We start from the raw sequence: 23,238 nt of genomic DNA on the forward strand, positions 1-23,238 counted from the left end.
TTTGGAAGGAATCAGAGGTTCAATACAAGTGAAGAATCATCCAGCAACCACGTAGAGGCCACAACCTGCAGCACAGAGTGTACCAGCTTTTTCTGCAACAGCACAGAGATGATACAGGGCTGGACAGAAGCGCAGTCAGTAGGTTCAGGCAAATCTTGCTCCTGTAACACCTGAGTAGGCTGCAGCTACTATGAAAGCCAAGCTAGTCCTCAGCTGCAGTGGCTTTTTTGGGCTTTCATTGCCCAACGGTGCAGATAGTACCCCTTCTGTCACATGCCATGTAGAGATATTCTTACAAGGCACAGCATAAAGGTTTGATTTAGCTGCTGATAGTTACTTAGACTGACTCATCATAAGCTAGACACCTGCTATCATTTAGAAGCCTGTTGTTGCGGGGTTGTTTTTCCCCTCGATATAATCAGCTTCAATAAATTCCAGCTCAAGTTACACAGGACAGTCGACATGTGAGTTTAACCTCGTCTGATGCGTATTAAAAATCCATTTCCTTTTAAGAGAATTTAGATAAAAAAATACATAGCCAGTTACTTCAGTGGAGTTAAGATACCATAGGCTTAATTCATGGGAAATAACTCCTGCCAATGCAAGTTATATCGTGCTATAGAAAGTTACTACTTTTTTCAAAGATATTTCATGTCATTGCTGCTTTAATTTAATTATGAAGAATATATAGAGACACATTACCATCACGCAAGTATGTTTCAGTTTATACTTTTTAAAAAATGAATAATTGCCCAATTAGGTTGGAAGTGTTTTATTACTTCTTTGAATTCATTAGCCGTGATAAAATGTCAAAAGCACCAGTCAAGACAGAAATAAATAACACGATCTCATGTTAGCGAGAAAGTTGCAAATACAGTATATTAAATTATAGCAATATGCTGCTTCACACCAACCGATGTAGACAGCACACTAAGGAGACAGTAGTTTTACTCACGATCATTGAAAAGATCTATTACCAGAACAGGGGAGCTGCACACCCAACTAGAAGCATCATTCATTCCTTTACCAACTTACTTTATGAATTTAATCAAGGGTTTGAATTGGCAGTTTTGGAAGTTCAACATTCCCTTTGTCTAGAGGTAACAAAAGTGGTACAAAGCTATTTGCAGTAAGCCACACAAAAAGCCAAGGCTTTCACATCTTTGTAGTCTTTGCTTTCAGGTCCGTTCCTGCACCAAGTTGGTTTAAAGCCACATCTTATGTCCTCCCTAGTACATAGTAAAGATAAACTCAGGGCAGGCAACGTATGCAACATTATCATCATAGTAGTATGGAACTGCACTTCGGGGGCTTTGAGCAGAGCACCTCTGCAGGTTTATGGGGAGAACTGGTATCTATCAGTCAGAAAATGAAGGAAGTTACAGTTCTTTGGGGAAAAAAAAACCATACAGAAAAGCCATATTAAAAATACTAAGACAAGGCCTCTAGAACTGCACACCACTTCAGGCCTGAATTAAATCAGGAGTATTCTATTACTCAGATGTTGCCCTAATTTCTCTTTTATGGCCTACAGCAAAGTTTTCCACTGAAAAAAGTAGTGGGGAAAAAACCAAACCCAAATTCTCTACTGAAGGCCTAGTAACATGTCAGTTGCATGACATCTCTCATGGTCAGTAAGAGTATAAACACGTCCTCTTCCAGGCAGACATTTGAAAGAAATAACCTTCTGTCAGGGAAAATGGATGTAATATACACTGTAGTGAAGTCACTTCTTATATAGAAAACATAACACATATGGACAGGCACACTGTAAAATAAACAGCTTATACAACTAATATTTGAAACATCTGAGACCCACTACAGCAGGTCAGATAGAGATTCTCTTTTTGGCTTTCGATTTAACTTTTTAGGTTTAACTTCACCACTGCTTTAACGTAATGTCTGTACTTAAAAAAAATGTACATGAAAAAATATGTATGATCATTCTGGTGAGGAAAAACATTCCCATGATTACTCAAGCTCAGAAAATTTTTTAATTAACTGTGTTAAATTATGCCAGTGATTAAATCTTGTTATTTACAAGATCAAGTACTACTCTGATTCTTAGTAATGGTCCAGTATCTAAATTAAGATCGCAGGGGTTGGATTATGTTCTGGTTGCTAAAAGCTTTCTTTTTTAGCTGTCTATCCAGTTATTTGGAGGTTTTGAGTCTGGAAGAAAGGAGATGAAGTCAAACATTTTTATGCCTCAACATATTTTCCACCTAGATAAATTTTTGTTATCTAGTCCCATAACTCAGTAACATGGTTTAAATTTTAAGCCTGTAACAATTGTGACATAAGAATAATGAAGACAACACTTTTTTGTCCACAGTAACACACTAATTACTGTACTCACTGGTAAACTTAAATTTTGTATTAAGTACTGTGTTTCCAAATACCTCTGCATAAAGCACCAAATTATTTGTTGGGAGCATCACATTTCCTGACATTTTCCATATAATCCTTACAAACACCCCACATATCACCAAATTTGTACTCTGAAGAAGTCAACAGAAACATTGCACAGACTTGGCACCACGAGGGCTTATACATTCAAAGGCAGCTTTCTGGAGTGCAGGTCCATCCATTCACATTGGGGAAAAAGTTCACATATACTCCAAAAACAAAAAATGAAGTGAAACTTAGTGTGACTTTACACCAATAAGAACAACAATGAGGACAATTACTATAACAAACAAAATTAAAATAACAAGCATCTTCCGATTCTTCTTTTGATATTGCTCTGCCTATAGACACAAAAAAGAAAGAGTTAATACTTAAGATTTCTGCAAAGCTACAAAATACAGATTCTTGTTTAGTCTAAGTACACGTATCTCAGAGAAGTTCTTTGGTAACTTGACATTTTGTACAGTGTATATTGCAAGCAACTCCCACAAAATAACTCTGGTCTGCACCATAGACTTCAGTGAAGGTGAGTGTACACTAAAGCCACATTTCTCTGTATTAAAGAGCAGATTTTATAAGGAAGAAAGCACCCTCATCTCTATTAAGCAACCTTACTGTGACTTCTCTTGAGACGTCCTGTGAGAGGGCCCTGTGCCCTCTCAAGGACACGAGGTACACAGAAGACTGATACTTCATTTGGAAGAACAGTTAGCTATGAAGACCATGGAAACAAGATCAGGCAACTGGGTACGTGAAATTCTCAACACTAAAGGTAAGGTGTTTTAACTCATTTTGCCAATATAAGATTCCTGTATTATATTTGAAGGACATTAAAACTCACAACAAAACTTCATTTTTTAATAGGCATTTTTGTTGTACCTGATCCAACTATGCATTTTCATTTAATTTCAGTTAGAACTGAAAGCTTTCTTTTTGATTTAGCTCTCAGTTTTATGCTTCGCTCCTTTCTTCCAACTACATTTTCTCATCCCTTTCCTCTTTTTTCCAGGGCAATTAAATGGAGGCAATGTGGAGAAAACTCTCCAAAAGCCAAATGAAAGTCTGCTAATAGAAGCTAAACAAAACAAAACTTGCATTTAATTATTTTTAAGTGAATAAACCTTCACAATTTAATTGGAAAAATATATTAATTCTTCTCCTTTATAGTCCCCGGAAAGTAATTCTTTATTATGAGATCTGCAGGATTTTTTGAACTGAAACTACATAACATACAACCACTGATACTTAATTAGGCTTTAGGTATCAAAGCCTGACAAAGTATCACAACCGATTCCAATTTCGTGTGAAACAGGAATTGGTAACTAGTGATTCATACCACCAGACTTCTGCAGTGAATTAATCCAATTTCTGTGGATGTGCTGTCTCAGCAGTTTGTAACAATTATGCCAATTAAAACAGAAAATAAAATTGACATTATAGGTATTAAATCAGAATAAAGCTACCAACAGTATTAGAAACAGCAAGGTATCTGTGTTTCATATTACTATTCAGATCTGTGGGTATGTCTTCCATGATAGGTGAAAAAATCCCTGTGCTGTACTGAAAGCAGGTATATATTGCATCAAAATTCCATACTCTAGTCAGCAATCCAAACAGGGGTTTGCTGATAGTTGATTAGCTACCACTAGACTAGAAATAGCATTGATTCCAACAGATTCGTTTACTTCCAGTTCGGCTTGTGCAAATTGCTTGCAATTGCTTTAAACCTTGCTCACCAATGGTCAGTGCCTTATTTTAGTGATCTCCAGTTTTACGTATAACAAGAATAAACCTATAACCAATTTATTTTGCTTTTCCTCAGATGGCAATTTTTGCTGTTCATATATTAGAAGTCTACCATAACATGAAGTTGAGTGTGTAGTAACAACATGTCCATGTTTCCAAAACAGAATGTTTTACTTAAGAGGCTTTTGCATAAATCTCTCATTCTGCTTTATTTCCAGCAATGGAAGGACTGAACTGAGCTAAGTCAGAACTTAGCTTAAAATCAAAACAAACAAAAAAGCCAACAAAACAAAACAACCACAAAACTGTGTTCTGCTGCCAATTCAAACTTCTCAAATGTTTACAGTAAAAGCTTCACATTAAAAGCATAAGGCTGGACCTAACTTCTAACCAGCATCAGATGGTCAGAGAAAACATTAAAAATTATTCTTGCTGCTCACACTACTGAGATAATGTTTTCAAACTAGAATATATCAACCGACTAAAATCTACAGTGAGGTACACCATAACCAGTTCCATTTCACAAGTGATGGGCTCTCCAAACAGAGAAGGAATTGCAGAGAGGTCCCACCAGGTAAGCAATGTAAAGATCAAAGCACGTTGCTTGGATGCCCAGAAAGTTATTTAAGAAATTAACACTAGGTATCGAGCATGACATTAACAGAAGTTATATGGAAAGTTCCTACTACAGTGCAGTTGACATTTTATATTATACAACAATAATTTCTAAAAAAGATGATGTCCAAATGAAATATGACTCAATAACTTAATGGCTATGACATTATGGAAGATTACTAGATATGCAAAGCAGCTTAAATATTCCGTCAGCTTACCTTATGTAGTTGTTTTAGACCCTCTTCAGTTTTCATACATGACTGTTCGACATTGTAGTCAATTCTATCTAGAACTGTTCCCTAAATAAAATGGAGGGAATGAGCACCAAACTGAACCTAAATGAACTTCATAAAACAATTATTATTATGAGCAGCAGAGTAATTAACAACGCTCACAGAAAAAAGCTAATGAACTATGTAAACTATGAACTTCTGCAGAAGAACTAGTTGGGAATGACATCCTTGCTGAATGCCCAACCGGCAGCTGTGTCACCATCTCACATCACATCCCTTAATAATCATCTTACTTCCAGTTCAGGTGCTTTTGGCTGACACATTTAACCTAAACTGAATCTCGGGGGGAAATAACCAACAAAACTTTGGCATTCTATGTTTTTGGGTTTTTTTAGTCTAACACTCATAACCAGTTGATTATTATTTATTTATTTATTAATTTTCATTAACTCATCTTTTGGCAGATTTCAAGCAGGGCAAACCTTAGCCTAAGAAGTAAGTTAGGAAAAGCAAGAAGCACACAAAAACATGATCTTACAACAGGAAGAGTGTGGAAACCTTAACACTACTTGGAATCTATTTCTTGCTAACACTGTGATGTGTGTAGATAAGGAAGAAATTCTTCACTATGAGGGTGGCAAGACACTGGAAGAGGTTGCCCAGAGAAGTTGTGGATGCCCCATCCCTGGAAGTGTCCAAGGCCAGGCTGGATGTGGCTCGGAGCACCCTGGTCTAGTGGAAGGTGGCCCTGCCCAGGGCAGGGGGGTTGGAACTAGCTGTTCTTTAAGGTCCTTTCCAACTCAAACCAGTCTATGATTCTATGCCAATGTACCTGTTCTACTATCATTGCGCCCAGGTCCCTAAATATTTCATTGAGATCGGAGATTGACTGTACAATCTGACGGATTTCTCGTTCCCGCTCTTCCACCATTAATGTGTTTTGCTCCACCAATGCTAGCTGGTCATCTGTAAAACCCTGTTGAAATAAAATATTTAGATGTTAAACTAACATTAACAGCATGAAAACACTAGAAATAATTATAAGGATTGTAAGATTTCATAACACAAAAATCCTTTTAGAATTTCCTTAGTAGACGAGTATCTAAGAAAAAAATTACTGTATTTTAAAAACCGAGTTTCAGGGTCACTAAAATAACTTGGACAGCTATTTACAGTTTGAGCAGAGAAAACATGACTCTTGCATCCTGACCAAACACACAAACAACTTTTAAAAACATGACCTTGTAGTGGGCTTGCATGGTGAGGTTTTGGTAGCGGGAAGGCTACAGGGGTGGCTTCTGTGAGAATGTGCCATGCCCAGTGGAGCCCGTGCCAGCCGGCTCCCAGCTGGACCGAGAGCTGGCCACGGCTGAGCCCATCAGCACCAGTGGTAGTGCTTCTGGGACAGCATATTTAAGAACGAAAAAAAAATCTGCACCAGTGAGAGAGGGGAGTGAGACTATGTGAGAGCAGCAGCCCTGCAGCCCCCAGGTCAGTGAGGACAGAGGCGGGGGGGCTCCAGGCACCGGAGCAGCCATTCCCCGGCAGCCCGTGGTGAAGCCCCTGGCAGGGCAGGCCGTGCCCCCAGCCCACGGAGCCCACGGGGGAGCAGATCCCCCCCCCCAGCCCGGGGAGGGCCCCACGCCAGGGCAGGGGGTGCCCAAAGGAGCCGTGACCCGTGGGACCTGCGCTGGGGCAGCTCTCCCGGCAGGGCAGGGCTCCTTCACTTTAAAGAGTGCCACCTTCCATCCAAACTCAGGATCACACAGCTTTCTAACGTTTAGTCTTGCATCTGCCCAGAAAGGTGGTATGACAAAGGGCAGCACTGTATTTACAGATCTTCTAGCCCCTGTCAGACACGTAAGGAGAACTCAGGAGTCAAACTGAGTTCCCTCACACTGCAACACTGAGGCTGACGGCATACCACTTTGATATTTTCATATTAAAATTAAAGGTACATAAAGTTTCTTCATATTGAATTTGTGCAGTAATATCTCAACTTACTCTATCATAAAGTGTATCATCCTCCCCGTCATCCATCAGTGGGACTGAGGTGTCGAAGAAGTGTTTGGATCTTTCTTCTCTATTCTTCATGCCTGTAAAAGACAAATGTTTGAGCATAATATTTACACAAACTAAACTCAGAGTAAGAGTAAGGTCTGAAGTACCAGATAAAAAAGCACAAGAAAGAAAATACAGCCTATATGTGACATAAATAGCAGTATCTAAATTTTAACTGTCACACAGGCTTACTATTTAATTATTATATTAAATTAAATAGTAATTAAAATTAATATTTAATAAAGCATAACAAATTCAACCAGACCTGCAAGACTGCAATTAAATCAGTGACTTTAAGTCATTATGTTCCATGAATTTAAAACAAATAAGGTAAGTTACGAGCCTTAAGGTGTGATCACTCTAGGCTATTTTCAAACAAAGTCTCTTAGGAACATACCTTGTCTGAATTGTAATCTTAAGTTCCACCTGTGCCATTTATACCATGGGAGGAAGAAATATTATACTAGTATATAAGAATATATATTTACCAATAAAAAATTTGAAGATCAAATTTTTGATCTTCCAAGATAAAACAAGCTTACTCAGCTGAAAATAGAATTACACACAATTTCAGTTTTAAACAGAGGATATTCCACTTCTGATCTGTTTATGGATGCAGAATTTTAATTTACCACAGACCACCTTTTGAAGTTTTTTCTATCACAGACTCCCAATCAACAGCAGGTATTGTGTCTGAAGACCAATGGCTGCTTCACCAGTGTAACTAAAGTAGCTTTGCAGACCACAATTTGAGAAGTAATGATGCATTTTGACAAGCAGTTTGAACATGGGCTGTGAACCAGAAACTCCCAAATTCTAACCTCCACTCTAATATACTTCTGGTAGTCCTGTGTGCATCACTTAACCCTTCTGTGCTTCAGTTTTCCCAACCAAGAAAATAAGCACACCTTAATTAGTGGTTTCCACAGAAGGTGCCCATGTATTACTGTATCTCTTATGCTTACGTTTGAGATAGTCAGACTGTGCATGCCTAAAGTTGGTGGATAGGTCCTGAAGGGACTGTGCTAAGGAAGACACTACATTCCTGAGAACACGTGCTTCTTGTTCTGTACAACTACGTGACCTGCTCTGCAAGACCTGGACTGCTCTCTGACATCTGTGAAATAACTGAGAAAACAATTCCATTAGTAAAAAACACACAGCAACATGCACTTTAGCTATCACATTGCAAAAGTTCCAGAGGGAAGACTAATATTTTGATTTCTAGATTTTTAAAATCAATTTCTTATGGCCCAGTGCAATTGTTTAAAAAGGTATGGAAACACAGAACACAAATGAACAAACAGCTTAAACCTAACAGGGTAGCAGACTAACACAACTACTTCTGATCAAAGACATTTGCTTCATTGCAACTACTTGGACCGGACGTCTCAGAACACATGTATCTGTATTTCTCTGAGATAACTGTAAATGTGGTTTGATTAAGTCTCCCAATCCTATTCCAAGTAGAAAAGCAAGCAGGCAGGTAAGTAAAAGACCAGGGAGACTGAGTGAGTGACTCGTGAGAAGTTCAGTGAGACAGTGAGTGCAGTACCAAGCATAAAGCCCAGGACCTCTGGTTCACTCTAACACTGATTACAAAAGAAATGCTTTACTCAAAGGAAATCACTGCCTCATTACGATGCATTACAGATATGTCAAACTGTAGGTTTAGAATTGAAAGCAGTTTGTACCTGCGTGATCTCTTGGGTTGTTATTTCTATTGCCCGCTCCTCTTCACTGCTGTCATCCAGTGTTGGTCTGTTTAGATGTTTATCATGAAGACTGGCTAATTCTTTCATCTTCTGTTTAACCCTGGCAATATCATACTGAATCTGAAACAGAAAACCCAACAATGAAGAAGGGAAGTGACTAATGTTTCAGAGGAGAAAGTTCTGACAAACGCTAGACAAAAATAATTATTGGAAGAAATCTATAAAGCAGACCAAAGATCAAAACCAACACACATAAAAAGCTGACTAAGAAGTAACGGAATACTCTCATATACTTTGAATCTGCTACTTTTTAAACACATAATTTTGTTAATCTTAGGCAAGAGTGCTGTTTTCAAATATGCTTCGTTAAGCTGGAATAATATTTTTATCATTATATAATTAATATCATAGTAAGAAGGTTTAGCCAACTTCCAAAAATATAGATGAATATTCAGGTCACACCTTCAACTCTGTCTAACATTGAACAGCCTGGACTTAACAGTAGAAGTTAAAATGAGATGCCTTCAAACAAGCCATTAAAATATATCTGTAAGGTTGATTACTATTGTAGTAAAAAGGGGACTGGTCACATTTTTGCACAATGGGTTCTGATGAACCAACAATGTGTTCTGAGAGTACGTTTCAAAAGGATTTTCTGGAAGTCAAGAATTGTTTCATACTTCAAATACTGGAAAATGTTTATAATTTAATGACTCCAGAATAATTTCCTCACGCTTGTCCAAATGTTTCTATAACTTGCACAGCATCAGGACTGCATAGGCAGGAAAAATTCTTCTGCTAGAAGGCACTAACACTCTCTGTCTTCAAACAGTAAACTGCTTATCTCCACCATTTTAGGGTCTATTCAGTTGAACCCCTCAGTGGGTTCAAACAAAAAAACTACTTGGAAGTGCTAATTTTTTTGTACCCTTCCTTCCAAGTTTCAAACTGAGAACAATTCTGCTTTGCTAAGATGTTTGGGACCTTCCTGCAGTCTCAAGTCTAAACACTCAGCTATAGCATGTCTATATCCTAACAGTCCCAGTGCACTGTTAAGATTGGGCTCCCACTGATGATGCAAACCCAGTCTCCTGGAACTTCTGGTCCTAGATAATCTCATTTTATTTCACCTGCAATATATCCTTCAAGATAGTAAGTCACAGCTTGCCTGATATTTTCCTCTGAACAAGGATGTCAATTTAGAAAGCACACATTTTAATCTTTCTTCTAATACAGCTTCTATCATAAAATTTACAGCATTGAGAACGTAACTGACAACACTAATAAAACCCTACATGAGAAATCAAACTCTGTGTTGGATTTGCCACTTACTTCATCTGCTCCATCAACCCATTTGGGAGGTAAACGTTTTGTTACTCCAATTGCTGCTTCGGGATCTAAACTTATTCCCGATACCAGTGCCATACGATCATCAGCAAGCTGCGGAAGATGAGAAGAGACAACAAATGAACTTTACTCAGATTAGATCCAAATCCATGAGCATCAGGAAAAAATGCTTGTATGCCTTCCCATAAAAAATAACCTTAAAAACATGTTTGCACATGATGCAGGTATGATCAAGCTTCGCATCTCCTGGTTTGTCCCCTATATGCCAATGAGCTACATCCTCCCACTTCCTACAGGACCTAAAAGATGAAAGTTACCTTAGAATTCTTAGAATACTCCGTAGAATTCCTAGCAATTTTCAAGGAGAAAATATGGTATTGCAGTGAGAATTCAAGTAATTCTCATGTTGGTACATTTCATATTAGCCACAGCCAAGGGATCCCTAATCAGTGGTGCAGCATGGTATATATTGCGCCAGGCAACTTTGAAAATCTCACTCGGGAAAATCTCCAAGTAAAAATATTTATTATATCTCCAAGAAATAAAAAGGTATCCCATGATTTTTCTCAAACACTGTTGTATTTCACCAGTCACCTACTAGGCAGCTGAAGAACAAACACTTTCTCATACTGATGTGCAACTAAAATAGTTACGGGTTTTATTTAACAGAAATAAAAAGGTGCTAAACAAAAATAAGCAAGGCGGGGGGCTGGGCAATCCACACTTCCCTATATCTCAACGATATGTGCTTGCTGTTCCAGCTATATGGTCTAAGGCAAAGAAACTTGCAGGAAAACGGGCACATAATTCTCCACAAAATTCCAGAGATTGCCAGAGAGTAAGTAAGACAATGTGCTGGCCAGCTTATACACAGCTTTCCACGGATCCACAGGAGGGCTGGAGATGGGGAAGGAGTAAAAGAAATCCTTTATCACAATTAATAGTCATAATATGAGTAACTCAGGTGCAACAAATCAGGAGTTTATGTTATTGGAGACTGATGCACACTGACGTACAGCAGTTGCAGAAAGGCATGATTTATTTTTTTGAGAATATTTTTGGGAACAGAATAAAATTTGTAGGGTTGAAATATTAAAAGATGTTAGAAAAAAAACCTCATGTGACTGATTAAAAGTACATTGAGGTGCTGGACCATGTCCAGAGAGGGACAATGAAGCTGGGGAAGGGTCTGGAGCATAAGTCCGATGGGGAACGGCTGAGGGCACTGGGGGGGTTCAGCCTGGAGAGAAGGGGGCTCAGGGGGGACCTTATTGCTCTCTATAAGTGCCTGAAAGGAGGCTGTAGGCAGGTGGGGGTCAGTCTCTTCTCCCAGCTAACAAGCAGCAGGACAAAAGGAAACAGCCTCAAGTCACACCAGGGCAGGTTCAGACTGGATATTAGGGAAAAAAAAAAAAATCACTGAAAGGGTTGTGAAGCATTGGACCAGGCTGCCCAAGAAGGTGGTGGAGTCACCATCCCTTGGGGTGTTAAAAAAAACCATGTAGATGCAGTACTTAGGGATATAGCTTAGGTGGTGGACTTGGCAGTGCTGGGTTAATGGTTGGACCTGATGATTTTAAAGGTCTTTTCCAACCTACATGATTCCATGTTTCTATTTTTTAGAGTCACAAAACACCTGTGTTAAATCTATCAGAATCTTATTTTTCATAACTTCAACCTCAGGAAAGTTTAAAATATGACAAATGTGAAAGAATATGTGGGGTGTTTTTTTCTTATTTTTTAAAGCTCAGTTTGGCAGAAATCAAAAGCCATGGTCTGATCTTGAATACCATGTACAGATTTAACTATCTGCTTTGATATCATTACCAGTAAAATGTGCTGTTCACCCTCAATAAAAATTCTTTTGTTAAGGACAGTATTAGTACTACTGACCTTTAAACAGATCAGAGGTTTTTCTTGGTAGGGTTTAGAAACTTATGTAAATAGGCTTAGTGCTACGGTGCCGGATGAAAACTTTTTCTGCAATGGTGCAGCGTTGGATGAGATCGCCCAGTGAAAGCGTGGTGTTGCTGTTCTTGGAGCTTTTTAAGACTTTAACCAAATGATGGATGATCCTATATAGATTACCAATAGTCCTGTTTTGATCAGGAGCTTGAACCAGATGAGCTCTAGAGGCTCCTTCTAACAAGCATGCCTACGATTCTCCCAATTTAAGGCCGAGTATGATACACACACTTAACAGTGCACAGGGCCACAGAGCAACATTTAGCACTGGGGCCACAGACACTTCTAGTCAGCTTCCTCCTCTGAGAGGAAGACAGGGGAATGGTTAGAATTGGAAGACAAATATAGATCTTGTTGCCAGTTGAACCAGGCTTTGTAGCTTCAGAGATAAAATAATCTTCCATTGCTGGACATCATCAATAATACCACTTGAAACTCACCCAATTACTTCACTGTTTGTTCTCAGGGAAAGGTTTCATACAAAAACCTCACTTCCTAGTTCCTCCCAAAATTCTAATATTCCTTTGTCAGGCCTGGAAAGCTTTGTGGTTCTTTACCCCCTTCCCTTTTAAAAAAACAAACCCTCTTCCTTCCTGGGCAACTCTTCCCCAAAAGCCTGGTTTTTTAATCCCTGACCTTATTTCCTGGCCAATAAGTTTTGTACAGTTTACACATAGCATAAAAAATAGTTAATAGCTTCATTGTTACAAAGTCACTATATCCCATACGTATACAGTAAGTCAGACTAGTTTATACATGTATCGACAATATAACAGTGTATCACAACATGCTTGTCTTCTCTATGCAGCCTTGTCCTACTGCACATGGAGACACTCCATCCTATAGAAAGAAATTTAATAAACTAGCAGGATAAAGAAAGGAACATTTTAGCCCAACAACGTATGCTTGATGCACCATGGCAGAATAAAACATGAAAAACAATACCTCATCCAGCTCCTGAAGTGATTTGTGGATCCCATCAGCCCCATCCAGTTACAGACAGCAAAAGATGAAAGGGAAAAAGAGACATAGGACAGATACAGGGTATGGTCAGTTGAGAAAAATATGGATTTTTTTTTTTAAGCATGATGGTTTACCAAGAACAAAACAAATTGGCTTTTAACACACAATTATTCAATATATACACCACAATGTTGTACTTTAAGTCCGCATTTTCCTTGATGCACAAACTTTTTAAATAAATATTTCAGTTGCTTGGTAAACAGAACATAAGAGATCAAGTTAAGAGCTTGATTTGCTTTCCAAGGTAACTGCACAGTGAAGTTTCCAGTTACTAAAATTTCAGGTAGAAAACTGCAATAGAATATATTGAAATGTGACAGCAAGGGCAATTTGACTGCAGTATTCAACATCCACTGGTGAGTTAGACAGTTTGATTATGATGGGAGGATGCACATACAAGCTTTTGTAAGACATTTATTGACAAGCACCCCAGTTATCACAGGATAAAACAGACAGCAAAAGACAAAAAAGCGAAAGCAAATGTAGTATATGCTCAATTATGTGCGCACTTTGATTACGCTCTAGTTTCAGGTAAAATTAAACCTATACGCATCTGGAAAAATAGAAAAGACAATGTATCTCCACCTTCTCTATTCATCAGTCTTTGTACTGTAGAGGGTATGCGTGAGCAATAGGCTGTTTCACTGAAAGATTAACGAAGCATATCGATCTTAAACAAGGACAAAATACTTGTGGGTTTACAAAGCAGCAGGCTTCAATTAATGATCTCTTACCCTATACTAAGGTTTTGAAATAGGACTATACTGTTAAGAATGCTACTTGGATTATTTGAGTTTGAGGAATAGTTGGCTGTCCACATGAGAATGCATCTTCCAGGGCAGAATCCAATTTTTGACAGAGAGCTCTCACAGTAAAGGATTCCTTCAGGAGAAGCCTGAACTACAGTGGGCCAAAGTACTATGAGCTAAAACCTGCAACACTGCCCTGCTGGCAAGCAGCAGCTCTGCCCTGGAGATACCACCCTGAAAAAAAGGTAAATATAGCTGCACCTCTTGACAGTGATAGGCAACTGAGAAACATGAGAGGCAAGTAGCTCACACTACCACCTTTACGCTTCTTGATAAATAGTACACTTGTGGTAAGTAACTACAGAACTTTGTACTGTCCAGCAGGATCAAGACTGAGCCACTGACTAACTTCACCCACTGCACAAGAGCAACAATTTCCAATCACGGTTAGCCTTCATTACATTTGAATGAGCATCATAGAGAATAGCTTCCATTAATGTTAACACACACTGTAAATAAATGTTTTATGCAAGTGCTAAGTGTTGTTGCACTCACTGTTGAGTAAAAGTGCTGTTTCACTGCTCAGTAACCTGTATGTGAGTTTAAATTATTGCTAAATTTTCTAGGTGATGCTTAAAAAACCCAAGGACCTAAAGATGCGATATTGATATTGGCAAAACAACATGTTAACAAGAAATAAATGCAGTGCCAAATTAAACAAGTATAATACATTACTCGTGACATTTCCCATTCTGCAAATCAATTTAATACGTAGCTTGTTAGACACAGGTGTAATAACATTAACAACGAACAAAGACCATTCAACAGCAACTCATCAGTTGAAATAATTTGCAGCACGAAGTACTGCTTTTCCTAACATACATGCATTAATGCAAAGCAATTTAGAATGACGAGACTGCCAGCAGATATTTACTATCACAAATAAATAATAAGTTTGAACAGAAGGTGTAAAAACCTCAGCAGAGCTGAGCTGTCAAGCAGTCCATCACAGTCTGACTAGCTCAAAACTTGGGAAAAGCCACATCAACTGCCTCTGAACAAATGACTTTTTGAAATTTCTGTAACAAGGGCTTACACTAGAATCTACCGACTCCCCTCCCTCTCATGACTTTCAGTATTATTTGTACTTGGGGGGGAAAATATAAAAAGGACAATGAACATCTGAGTGAATTATGGAAAAATTCAAGCAATGGGAATAATTTACACTAGTGTATTTTATGGTGCCCACACTGGAGTGAATAGAAGAGTTCTGCTCTATGAAATAACTTGAATTTTTTTCTTTGGGGAAAGGACACATCAAAAAACCACAATGGATGAAAAACCTCATGTCAATGCTAACATGAAGTTATTAGAACAACTATTTTATTATCCATGAAGCGAATAGAGACATGACCAGCACAAAGACAGATCTCTTCTATTCATTTTACATGGAGTAGTAGGAAAAAGGGATCAACTAAGGGGGGATTGGGGGGTGTAGTACCGAAGACAGGGGGGAGCTTGAGGAGGGCTCAGAGGGAGGGATGGGGAGCCCGACGAAGGGGACCCCCGGGGCGGGGGAGGGGAGTCGGGGGGGCCTGGAGGGCCGGGGGGGGGGGGGCGCGGGGCACAGGGCACGGCTGCCTGGCAGCCCTCGGCGCAGCAAGGTACAGTAGGATGAAGGGAGGAGACTCACCGCAGCAGCCATGCTACGTGAACTCAGAGGGCTGGAGGAGCCGTAACTACTCACTTGCTCGGCCAGCAGCTGCCGGCTCTGCACCGCGTTGTTCCGCAACAACAAGAACGCGTCCGTTAGACGCCGGGTGGCCATGGCCTACCGCCCCGGGGCCCCCCGCCCGGGGCCGCTCAGCGCCTCGCTGCCGGGGCTTCGGCCCTAGCTCAGCCCCGGGCCCGCGGCCAGAAGCGGCGGCCGCCCCCGGCGACGCCCGGCTGGCCGCTCACAGGGCCCGGGCAGAGGCCCCCAGCGCCGGTCCCCCCCGGCCGCCGGCCCCATCCATCCCCCCCGGATCCGACGGCGGCCCCGGCCCCGGCCCGGCTCACTTCCGCGTTGTGCATCGCCCCGCGCCTTCCGGCCCGCCCGCGCCCCGCCCCGCCCGGGCCCGCCGGCCGCGCACCAGCGTTCCGGGCCCGCGGCGGCCCCCGCGCCCAGCCCAGGCCGTGGCAGGGGAGCGCGGGGCGTGTGAGGCCCTCACGGTGGTTGCCCGTGAGGGCCAGGTGTGGCTGTGGCGGGTGGCGGGCCGCGGGCCACCTCGGTGGCGGCTGGGCCGGGGCCCTGCTTGCCCAGGCGGGGGCCCTGCCGTGACCGCAGCGTCGTCAGTGACTTTGCTCCTTCCCGCTGCCGTGAAGCTTCTCCAAAGGCACCGGTCTGGTTCACAGCAAACCGCTGCGGTGTGACCCATTTGGCTTGGTGGCTCCCCTTTTCCAAGTCTGTTTTCCCTCCGGAACGCCGCCTCACCTTCCCCCATTCCCTTTGCTTCCAGTCAATTTTCAGTTTTCCACAAAAACCCCACGCAGCTTTATTTTGCCAACTCCCACCACTGAAAAATCAAGATGTTCCCTCAAAAACCCCCAAGGCATTTAAAACCACAATATTGGGTCTGACTTGCTGGAAGAGGCTTTTGGACAAGGTGGGCTGAAATGATTTCTGCCCACTGCTCCGTAGGCCGGATGGGATTCCGCCTGCGTGGGCAGAGGTGGGTGAGGTGGGTCTGGGGTCCCTGTGCCCCGTGCCTGCAGGCCTAGGGACGAGGGACCCCCGGCGTGCTGGGGCAAGAGGCTCCCCAGCTCCAGCACCCAAAAAATCCCACCCCAAACAACCAGGATTGACGCATGTGGTAGGGATGGTGACTGTAATCACAGCCACATTTTCTGGAAATGTTACCTCGTTTTATCTAACCGCCTGGGCACGCTCGTACAGTCAGAAAGAGAAAAAAACCTATCCTTTTGCTATTATAAGACATGTAGGGAGTTTTCTGGAGCAGCCCTTCTGTCTCAGCAGGAGAGACCCGAAACTTGGAATTTAGCAAGGAAATAAGCTCCAGTCATCAAGCATTTCATTTCTCGTGGTCTGGTGAAATCTGTTTTCATTTTGGCTGCCTGACAGAGACTTTAAAAATATACATACATACTCCATTTCTTCATGCTAATTTTTAATCTACTGTAACAATTTTTTATACTATGAGAAGAGTTTCAGCTAATGACCTTCCAGCCTTCTCTTGGCAGTGCTGCCGTGGCTGTAGGTCAAGAGGAATTTCTCCTGCCATCGGTGGTCTCCCTGTGATCCTTTAGCTCTGGCTCTGTGCACAGGGAAAACCGGCTGGAATATTTTTCACAGTGGGATGGCAAACATGAACCCGATGGGAAGTTTAATGTGCTGGAAGTTGGTGCATATCAGGAGTTAACATCTTTTGCTTCCTGATTTTTGACAGCTTAAAAAGGTTTGAATGTTGGGCAGGCTTGGAATTTAAGCAGAGGCTATAAAAAGTATTTGGGACTTGTACACAGAGGGATAAAACTCTGCAAGGAAGGCATCCAGACCTAACTTGGTGTATAACCACTTCAAAGTGGCTATTAGGAATAAGCAAAGGGAGCGAAAGGAATGGAAAAAAGGATTAATCAAAGAAAACTACATCCTAGAAGTTAGGAAGTGTAGGCATAAAGGGAAATGTGCCAGAAGCAAAGCCGAGTTAGACCTTGCAAAGGAAATTAAAACAAATAGCAAAATGTTCTTCAGGCATGCATACCAGGAGACGAAGGAGAGAAGAGGGAGGGGTGATGAAAGGGAGAGAGGCAGGACACAAATGAATGTGTAATATATGGTGGAAATGTCCATAGAGGAAATGAATGCACGGAGATACAAAGTATCTCATCCAAGTGGAAAAAATCATAAAGATCATAATGCAAGCTTAATTTGGACTAGATGATCATTATAGGTCCCTTTCAACTGAAATATTCTAATTCCTGACCCAGACACCTAACAGCACTGGCCGACCAAGATTATATCTGGCTGTGTAACAGCAGGAGCAACACAACACAATTTGAGATCAGGAAAAATTGTTCTAGCATTTAAGAAGAGGAAAAATGTTTGAAGTCTGATCCAAATCAAATACATGACTTTTGGATAAAGGTAGCAGGAAAGAATAATACCAGACATGACGGCAGATAGAAATGGGCCAAAATACAATGTGCATTTACTGAAGGTGGATTGTGGTAGACTAACGTGATGACTTTGTAAGGTAACTAGTTTTCTAAACAGAGAAAAGTAGATCTGCTCTGTCTGGTAATGACTAAACGTAGGCTGGAAATTGGAAGAAAATATTTAAGCATCAGAGGAATGAAGTCCTGGTATATCTTTCCTACAGGCATAGCAAGGGCAAACAAACACTTGTTTTTTGTTCAAAAAATAGAGTAGCACTTGTCCCGTTCATAAAAAGGATCATATTTTCCCCTCCAAAGACAGCAAAGATCCCTGAATATATTTCTAAACATATACTGTTAATATTTTGGGCTGTTGTTTCTTGATGCTAAAGCTGTCTGCCGTAGGTTTGGAGCCTGTATCTTCCTTTGCCCTTTTATCTGCTTTTTAAATGCCTGTTCTTTTCTGGTGTTCTTAACGAGCAATGAGATAGCAATACTGCCAGCACTCGCACATTCCTGCACCCACTGCCTCCCACAGCCAGGGCCTGATCCAAAACCGTGGGAACTTCCCAGTTACTACCACAGCATTTGGATCAGGCTTCTGGAGAAAGACAACAATATTCCCTGTTTCAGAAGAACATTCTATTTTGAGGCAAATAGCTAAGCAGTATTATTTGTTTTTAATGGGAAGATAATCAGAGCCATGTTTCAATTAAACTGGGCTTGCAGCCCCTGTATCACCACTGTTTAGCTACTGAGGCTAAGTCAAGGGCAAACAGACCTTACGCTTCAGTGATCAGATGAAGGTCAATCTCCACGACATTTTGTCTTGTGTAATTGAGTCGATACACGGAGGAGGTGAAATACTGCAGTCTTTTGAAGCCTGAACAATCAACTTGTGCCAAAGATAGGATTAATGGACCATTAAGTGCATTTTGCCCTGAAAAATCCCACCATCCTTTTGCAGCTGGGACACTTGGCTGCCAGAAAAGTTCTTCTGCGGGAAAGTTTCTAAAGAAAAAAATCAGCAAAGTAGCTGCATTAGCTCTGTCATGGCTAGAGGTGCATTTTCTGCACGGGAATTGAGGGGCTTTTGGAAAAAACTGACCATATTCCTGCCTTTATCCTGTAGCAGCAGATTTTCAGGCTTCAGGGCTGTCAAACTCGCAGTCTCCCGGGTGTGTTAATCACTGAACCAGGATTTGTCTAGAGTGAACAGGGAGTTTCCCGAGCTTTGGCTATGAGTGTGATTCTGACAGCATCTCTGTAGGTGGTGCTGCAAGGCAGCGAGATGCGAGTACCAATGGCCGATGCTATTTTTAAAATTCAGTCCCTCGGTTTCTTAACCAGCTCTTGGTGTTCCAACTTTCTTAAAGGAAAATCAAACATAGTTGCCCATAAATTCTTTATTTCGATGAGCTATAATCTGAATGCACCCACTGGAAATATAAACAGAGGAGAACTGTTATTTTCTCTAGGTTCAAACTGTTGGCATTATGTATTCTTCTTGAAAAACTGCAGTTGAACAAACTATCTTTTCATATTGATCTAACTTTACCAGGATTTTAACAGAGACTGTAGAATCTAGTGATTTAGGGGAGAACATCTGAAAAAAAAATACTAAGGTGGTCACGCAGGGACCCTAAGTAATGGATGTTCAAATTACACAAAGAAAGAAATTCACATCTCTTAGTGGGCTCTGTCTTCTGTTGCTCTATGTTCAAACATTGCCTTGAGTTCAGCTGCTCTTCTGCACCCTGAAAAATGGTAGAATGGATCCTGCAAATGTGTCTGTACTCCTCCCCTGCCACTGAAATGCAATCAGTCCAGATGAAATCAAGTCTTATTTCAAGCTGGGTAGGCAGCGAAGACTGCTGTGTCTGCTTGGAGGGCTGGGAGGAATTTTTTAATCAAAATTCAGCTGCAAAAGTTTGGTGTTTTCAGGCAGACAAACTTCAAATACATAATTAGACAGGCAACCTTGTTCAAAGGCAGATGTGAGAGTTACAGCCTATGAGCTTGTACCCTAGTCTTGTGACAGGCTAATAATGCCTGTGGTACTTCAACAATGGAACAACTTTGTCATCTAATATTGTGCAAAATTCCTTTCCTCAGCTGGGCACGGTATTAAATCTTCTGTGTCACCATGGTGTTAGGTCACCTCTGCAGCAAAGAGAAAAGATTGCTCATTGTAGGCATTTATATCTCTTCTTATCCTAATTACCTCTGCAGTAGTCATGTGAAGATATTCTGTATTTAAACTGATCTACCAAATGTAAAAAACTGTTACTGGTCTCTTTATTGTAAGATACATATCCAAAGATTTCAGATCAAGGTGGGATACCTACCTGTCATAGATGTATGTTTTAGCTGAGCAAAATTGTGGGGCTGGATGTACACAGCAGTGATTAGATGTTCATCCACAGAAGTAGCAGGGTGAATTCAGAATGTTTCTGTCCCCTAGCTGTTTGCTGTTGACTATGGCAATGATGTTACCCTGCAATTTAGCAAGCACAGTTTGCTCTGTGAGTGTTTATCATGTGCTTTAGTGAAGTCAATCAGTGTGGTTACTAATATAGCAGCTTTCCTTGAGAGGTCAAGCCACTGCAGCTGATGTGCCGGGGTGCTGAGAGGACTCAGCTTGAAGACACTCTGCAAACCCACATTTGAGGGTTGAACAGCACCATGTCTGGAGTAAGAGAAGAGGGAAGTGTGTTGTTTGCATACCGTGGCAGAGTCCCACAGTGCATCAAGTACATCCATACATGAAAAGATTGTAATCAAAATAAGTAGACAAGGGAAGAGTTATTATTCCTCTTTTAGAGATGAGGAAGCAAGCCATGAAGAGATTCGATGAGCACTTGCCCTGCAGATAATGCATAATGTAAGAGCTGGCAATAAAACACAGCATTCATCATTACTGCCATTTTACAGATGGAAAAACCAAGTCACAGAACAATAGTGTGTCTTGCTCAAGGTCACACGGGGTATTTATAGCAAACCCAGGACCTGAATCTGGAGCTCCTGAGTCCTGGTCAGCATTTTTCCCAAGGGAATTACAGATAAGGAGATTAATGTCAATAGTTTCCCCAAAAGCAGCAGAATTTCAGAAAGAGAAGGAAGACTGTTCCAGAAAAAGATGCCTGTGCTTGTGTTAGAAAAAGAAGCTTAGACTCCCATATCCCCAGCAACTCATACCTATGTTCTTGTTATCCTAATTAGTGGCAATGTTCCTCTTCCAGAAGGTTTTATCTCTTTAAATTAGGCGGTGCTTTTTTCCAACTAATAAAATTAGAGAAGGCAATTCAGAAAGATGTATTACAGTAGATCACAGTCTGACATTCATTCCAGCAATAACAACTGTTATCAAAGAAAGATCTTTTTCATAAATGTAGGAAACAAGTCAGGCTAATAAAGACATGAATAGGTTTTTGCACATTACAATGTAAAAATAATCAATGAAATAGTGAAAAAAAAATCTAGTCAGAAAGTCTGCATAATGAGTATTATCTTGCACAGAAGCAGTCTGACTCTGCTTTATAATGAATAACATTTAGCCATAAATCATCCTGAGACAAAGAGGGAAGGAAGGAATGACCCTGCTAATTTCAATTGCATTTGGGAGCAGCAGAGGGCACGTAAGAGCAAGTTCCTACTTAACAAATCTTCACTTTTTTGGCCTAGATCTTCCTATAGAATCAGGAACTGTAAATACTGATTTTCTTAATCTGCTGGTGCCAAGTGGCTAGCAAGTGGGTACCCTCTGAAGAAGAAATCTTAGATTTCCACACTGGTTTTCTGTCACTTAGGACTGCTGCCCGCAGCTGACGTTATTATGCCAAGATACTGCTGTACATGGTGTTTATTGCTATTCTCAGAGGTGCTTAGAAATGGGAAATGCTAGAATCTGAGATAAGTACAAAGATGATGTAAGAGTGCAAGGAAGGAAACTAGACCAAGCAAAAAAAAGAGTTTATTAGACCAAGTGGAGCAAGGCGGGGGGGGTGCAGGGGGTGGCAGTCAGAGCTGCAGCTGAGAATGGCCATGGGGAGATGATGAAATCCCCTTTCTGCCTTAAATAGCATCACAGTAGGGAAAAAAAAAAAAGAAAAGAAAAAGAAAAAAAGAGCAAACCACACATGTGAAATCAAAACAAAGGGGTTGCAAAGAACAGCAGAACAGCAGCTCCAAGAAAGGAGCTCTTGTTTCATTCTCTTTTTTTCCTGTTGCTCAGATAAAAGAATTACAGTGTCTCCAATACCACTTTTACTACCACCTGGGAACTTCCACTGCAGAGAATGAGGCCTCACGGGAACACATCTTACTGTCCCCAGTTTGAAGAAACTGAGGCAAGGGACAGTGATGCTGATTTGACAGTGTTCCATTTGGGGCTGGGATAAAGTTAATTTTCTCCCTAGGAGCTGGTATAATGCTGTGTTTTGGATTTAGGGTGAGAATAATGTTGATAACACACTAATGTTTGAGTTGTTGCTGAGTCAATGACTTTTCAGCTTCTCATGCTGCCCTGCCAGTGAGGAGGCTGGGGAGCACAAGAAGCTGGGAGGGGACACAGCCAGGACAGCTGACCCAAACTGGCCAAAGGGCTACTCCATGCCGTACGGCATCCTGCTGAACAAAAACCTGAGGGGAGTTGGCCAGGGAGTGGTGGCTGCTGCTGGGGGACTGCCTGGGTGTTGATCAGTGTTTGGTGAGCAATTGCATTGTGCATCACTTGTATATGCTTTTATTGTTATTATTGTTTTCCCTTCCTTTTCTTAGTAAACTGTCTTTACCTCAATCCACATGTTTTATCTTTTCTGTGACTCTTTCCCCCATCCCACTGGGAGGGAGCAAGCAAATGGCTGCGTGGTGTTTAGCTGCCAACAGACAACCAGTTTTTCTCCAAGCTGTCCCTGTTTGCTCCCTCTGAAGACATGGATGTCCAGCCTTGGATGACTCACGCAGGCCAGACTCCACTAGTTTACCTCCCACTGATGTCCCAGTGGCTGACTTTAGGCCAGGACCCTTCAGCTGTTGCCTGTGGGCTCCACCTGGTCTGCAGCAGTAGTGAGTATCACCTTCAATCATCAGTGCCTGAAACTACCTACTCACCCCCATTGCCAGGAGAGGATCATCCGGCGCACTGTGAATGACGGCAGCAGTGCTCAGAGTGGGCAGAGGGTTAATTTGATCTCCCACCTCTGTGCTGTCATGTATAGA

General features: G+C 41.3%; 1 protein-coding gene across 4 annotated transcripts; it reads right to left on the reverse strand.

Annotated features, from left to right (window-relative positions):
- Window positions 1-756: 756 nt before the first annotated feature.
- On the reverse strand, window positions 757-15,863 carry STX16 (syntaxin 16). Of its 4 annotated transcripts, none has more exons than XM_037402480.1 (9): window positions 15,611-15,863; window positions 13,037-13,048; window positions 10,112-10,219; window positions 8,759-8,899; window positions 8,030-8,192; window positions 7,008-7,099; window positions 5,836-5,979; window positions 4,989-5,069; window positions 757-2,750 (listed from the first exon to the last, which is right to left on the reverse strand). In XM_037402480.1, the coding sequence occupies exons 1-9, from the start codon at window positions 15,689-15,691 to the stop codon at window positions 2,646-2,648; spliced, it is 927 nt and encodes a 308-aa protein (XP_037258377.1). In that variant the 5' UTR covers window positions 15,692-15,863; the 3' UTR covers window positions 757-2,645. The 4 variants fall into 4 exon arrangements, with proteins under 4 accessions (XP_037258377.1, XP_037258375.1, XP_037258376.1 ...); XM_037402478.1 differs by having other exon boundaries at window positions 15,557-15,863; XM_037402479.1 differs by lacking the exon at window positions 13,037-13,048 and having other exon boundaries at window positions 15,557-15,863.
- Between the last annotated feature and the right edge of the window lie 7,375 nt (window positions 15,864-23,238).

Source organism: Falco rusticolus, chromosome 10 (assembly GCF_015220075.1).
Source record: "Falco rusticolus isolate bFalRus1 chromosome 10, bFalRus1.pri, whole genome shotgun sequence".
Taxonomy (NCBI): Eukaryota; Metazoa; Chordata; class Aves; order Falconiformes; family Falconidae; genus Falco; species Falco rusticolus.

Coding starts and splice junctions, on each gene's coding strand:
- STX16 (XM_037402478.1), bottom strand. CDS start 15,691: ATGGCCACCCGGCGTCTAACGGACGCGTTCTTGTTGTTGCGGAACAAC. Junction 8,193..8,758: donor CAACCCAAGAGATCACGCAG/GTACAAACTGCT, acceptor TTGTTTTCTCAG/TTATTTCACAGATGTCAGAG. Junction 7,100..8,029: donor ACAGTCTGACTATCTCAAAC/GTAAGCATAAGA, acceptor TGTCTTTTACAG/GCATGAAGAATAGAGAAGAA.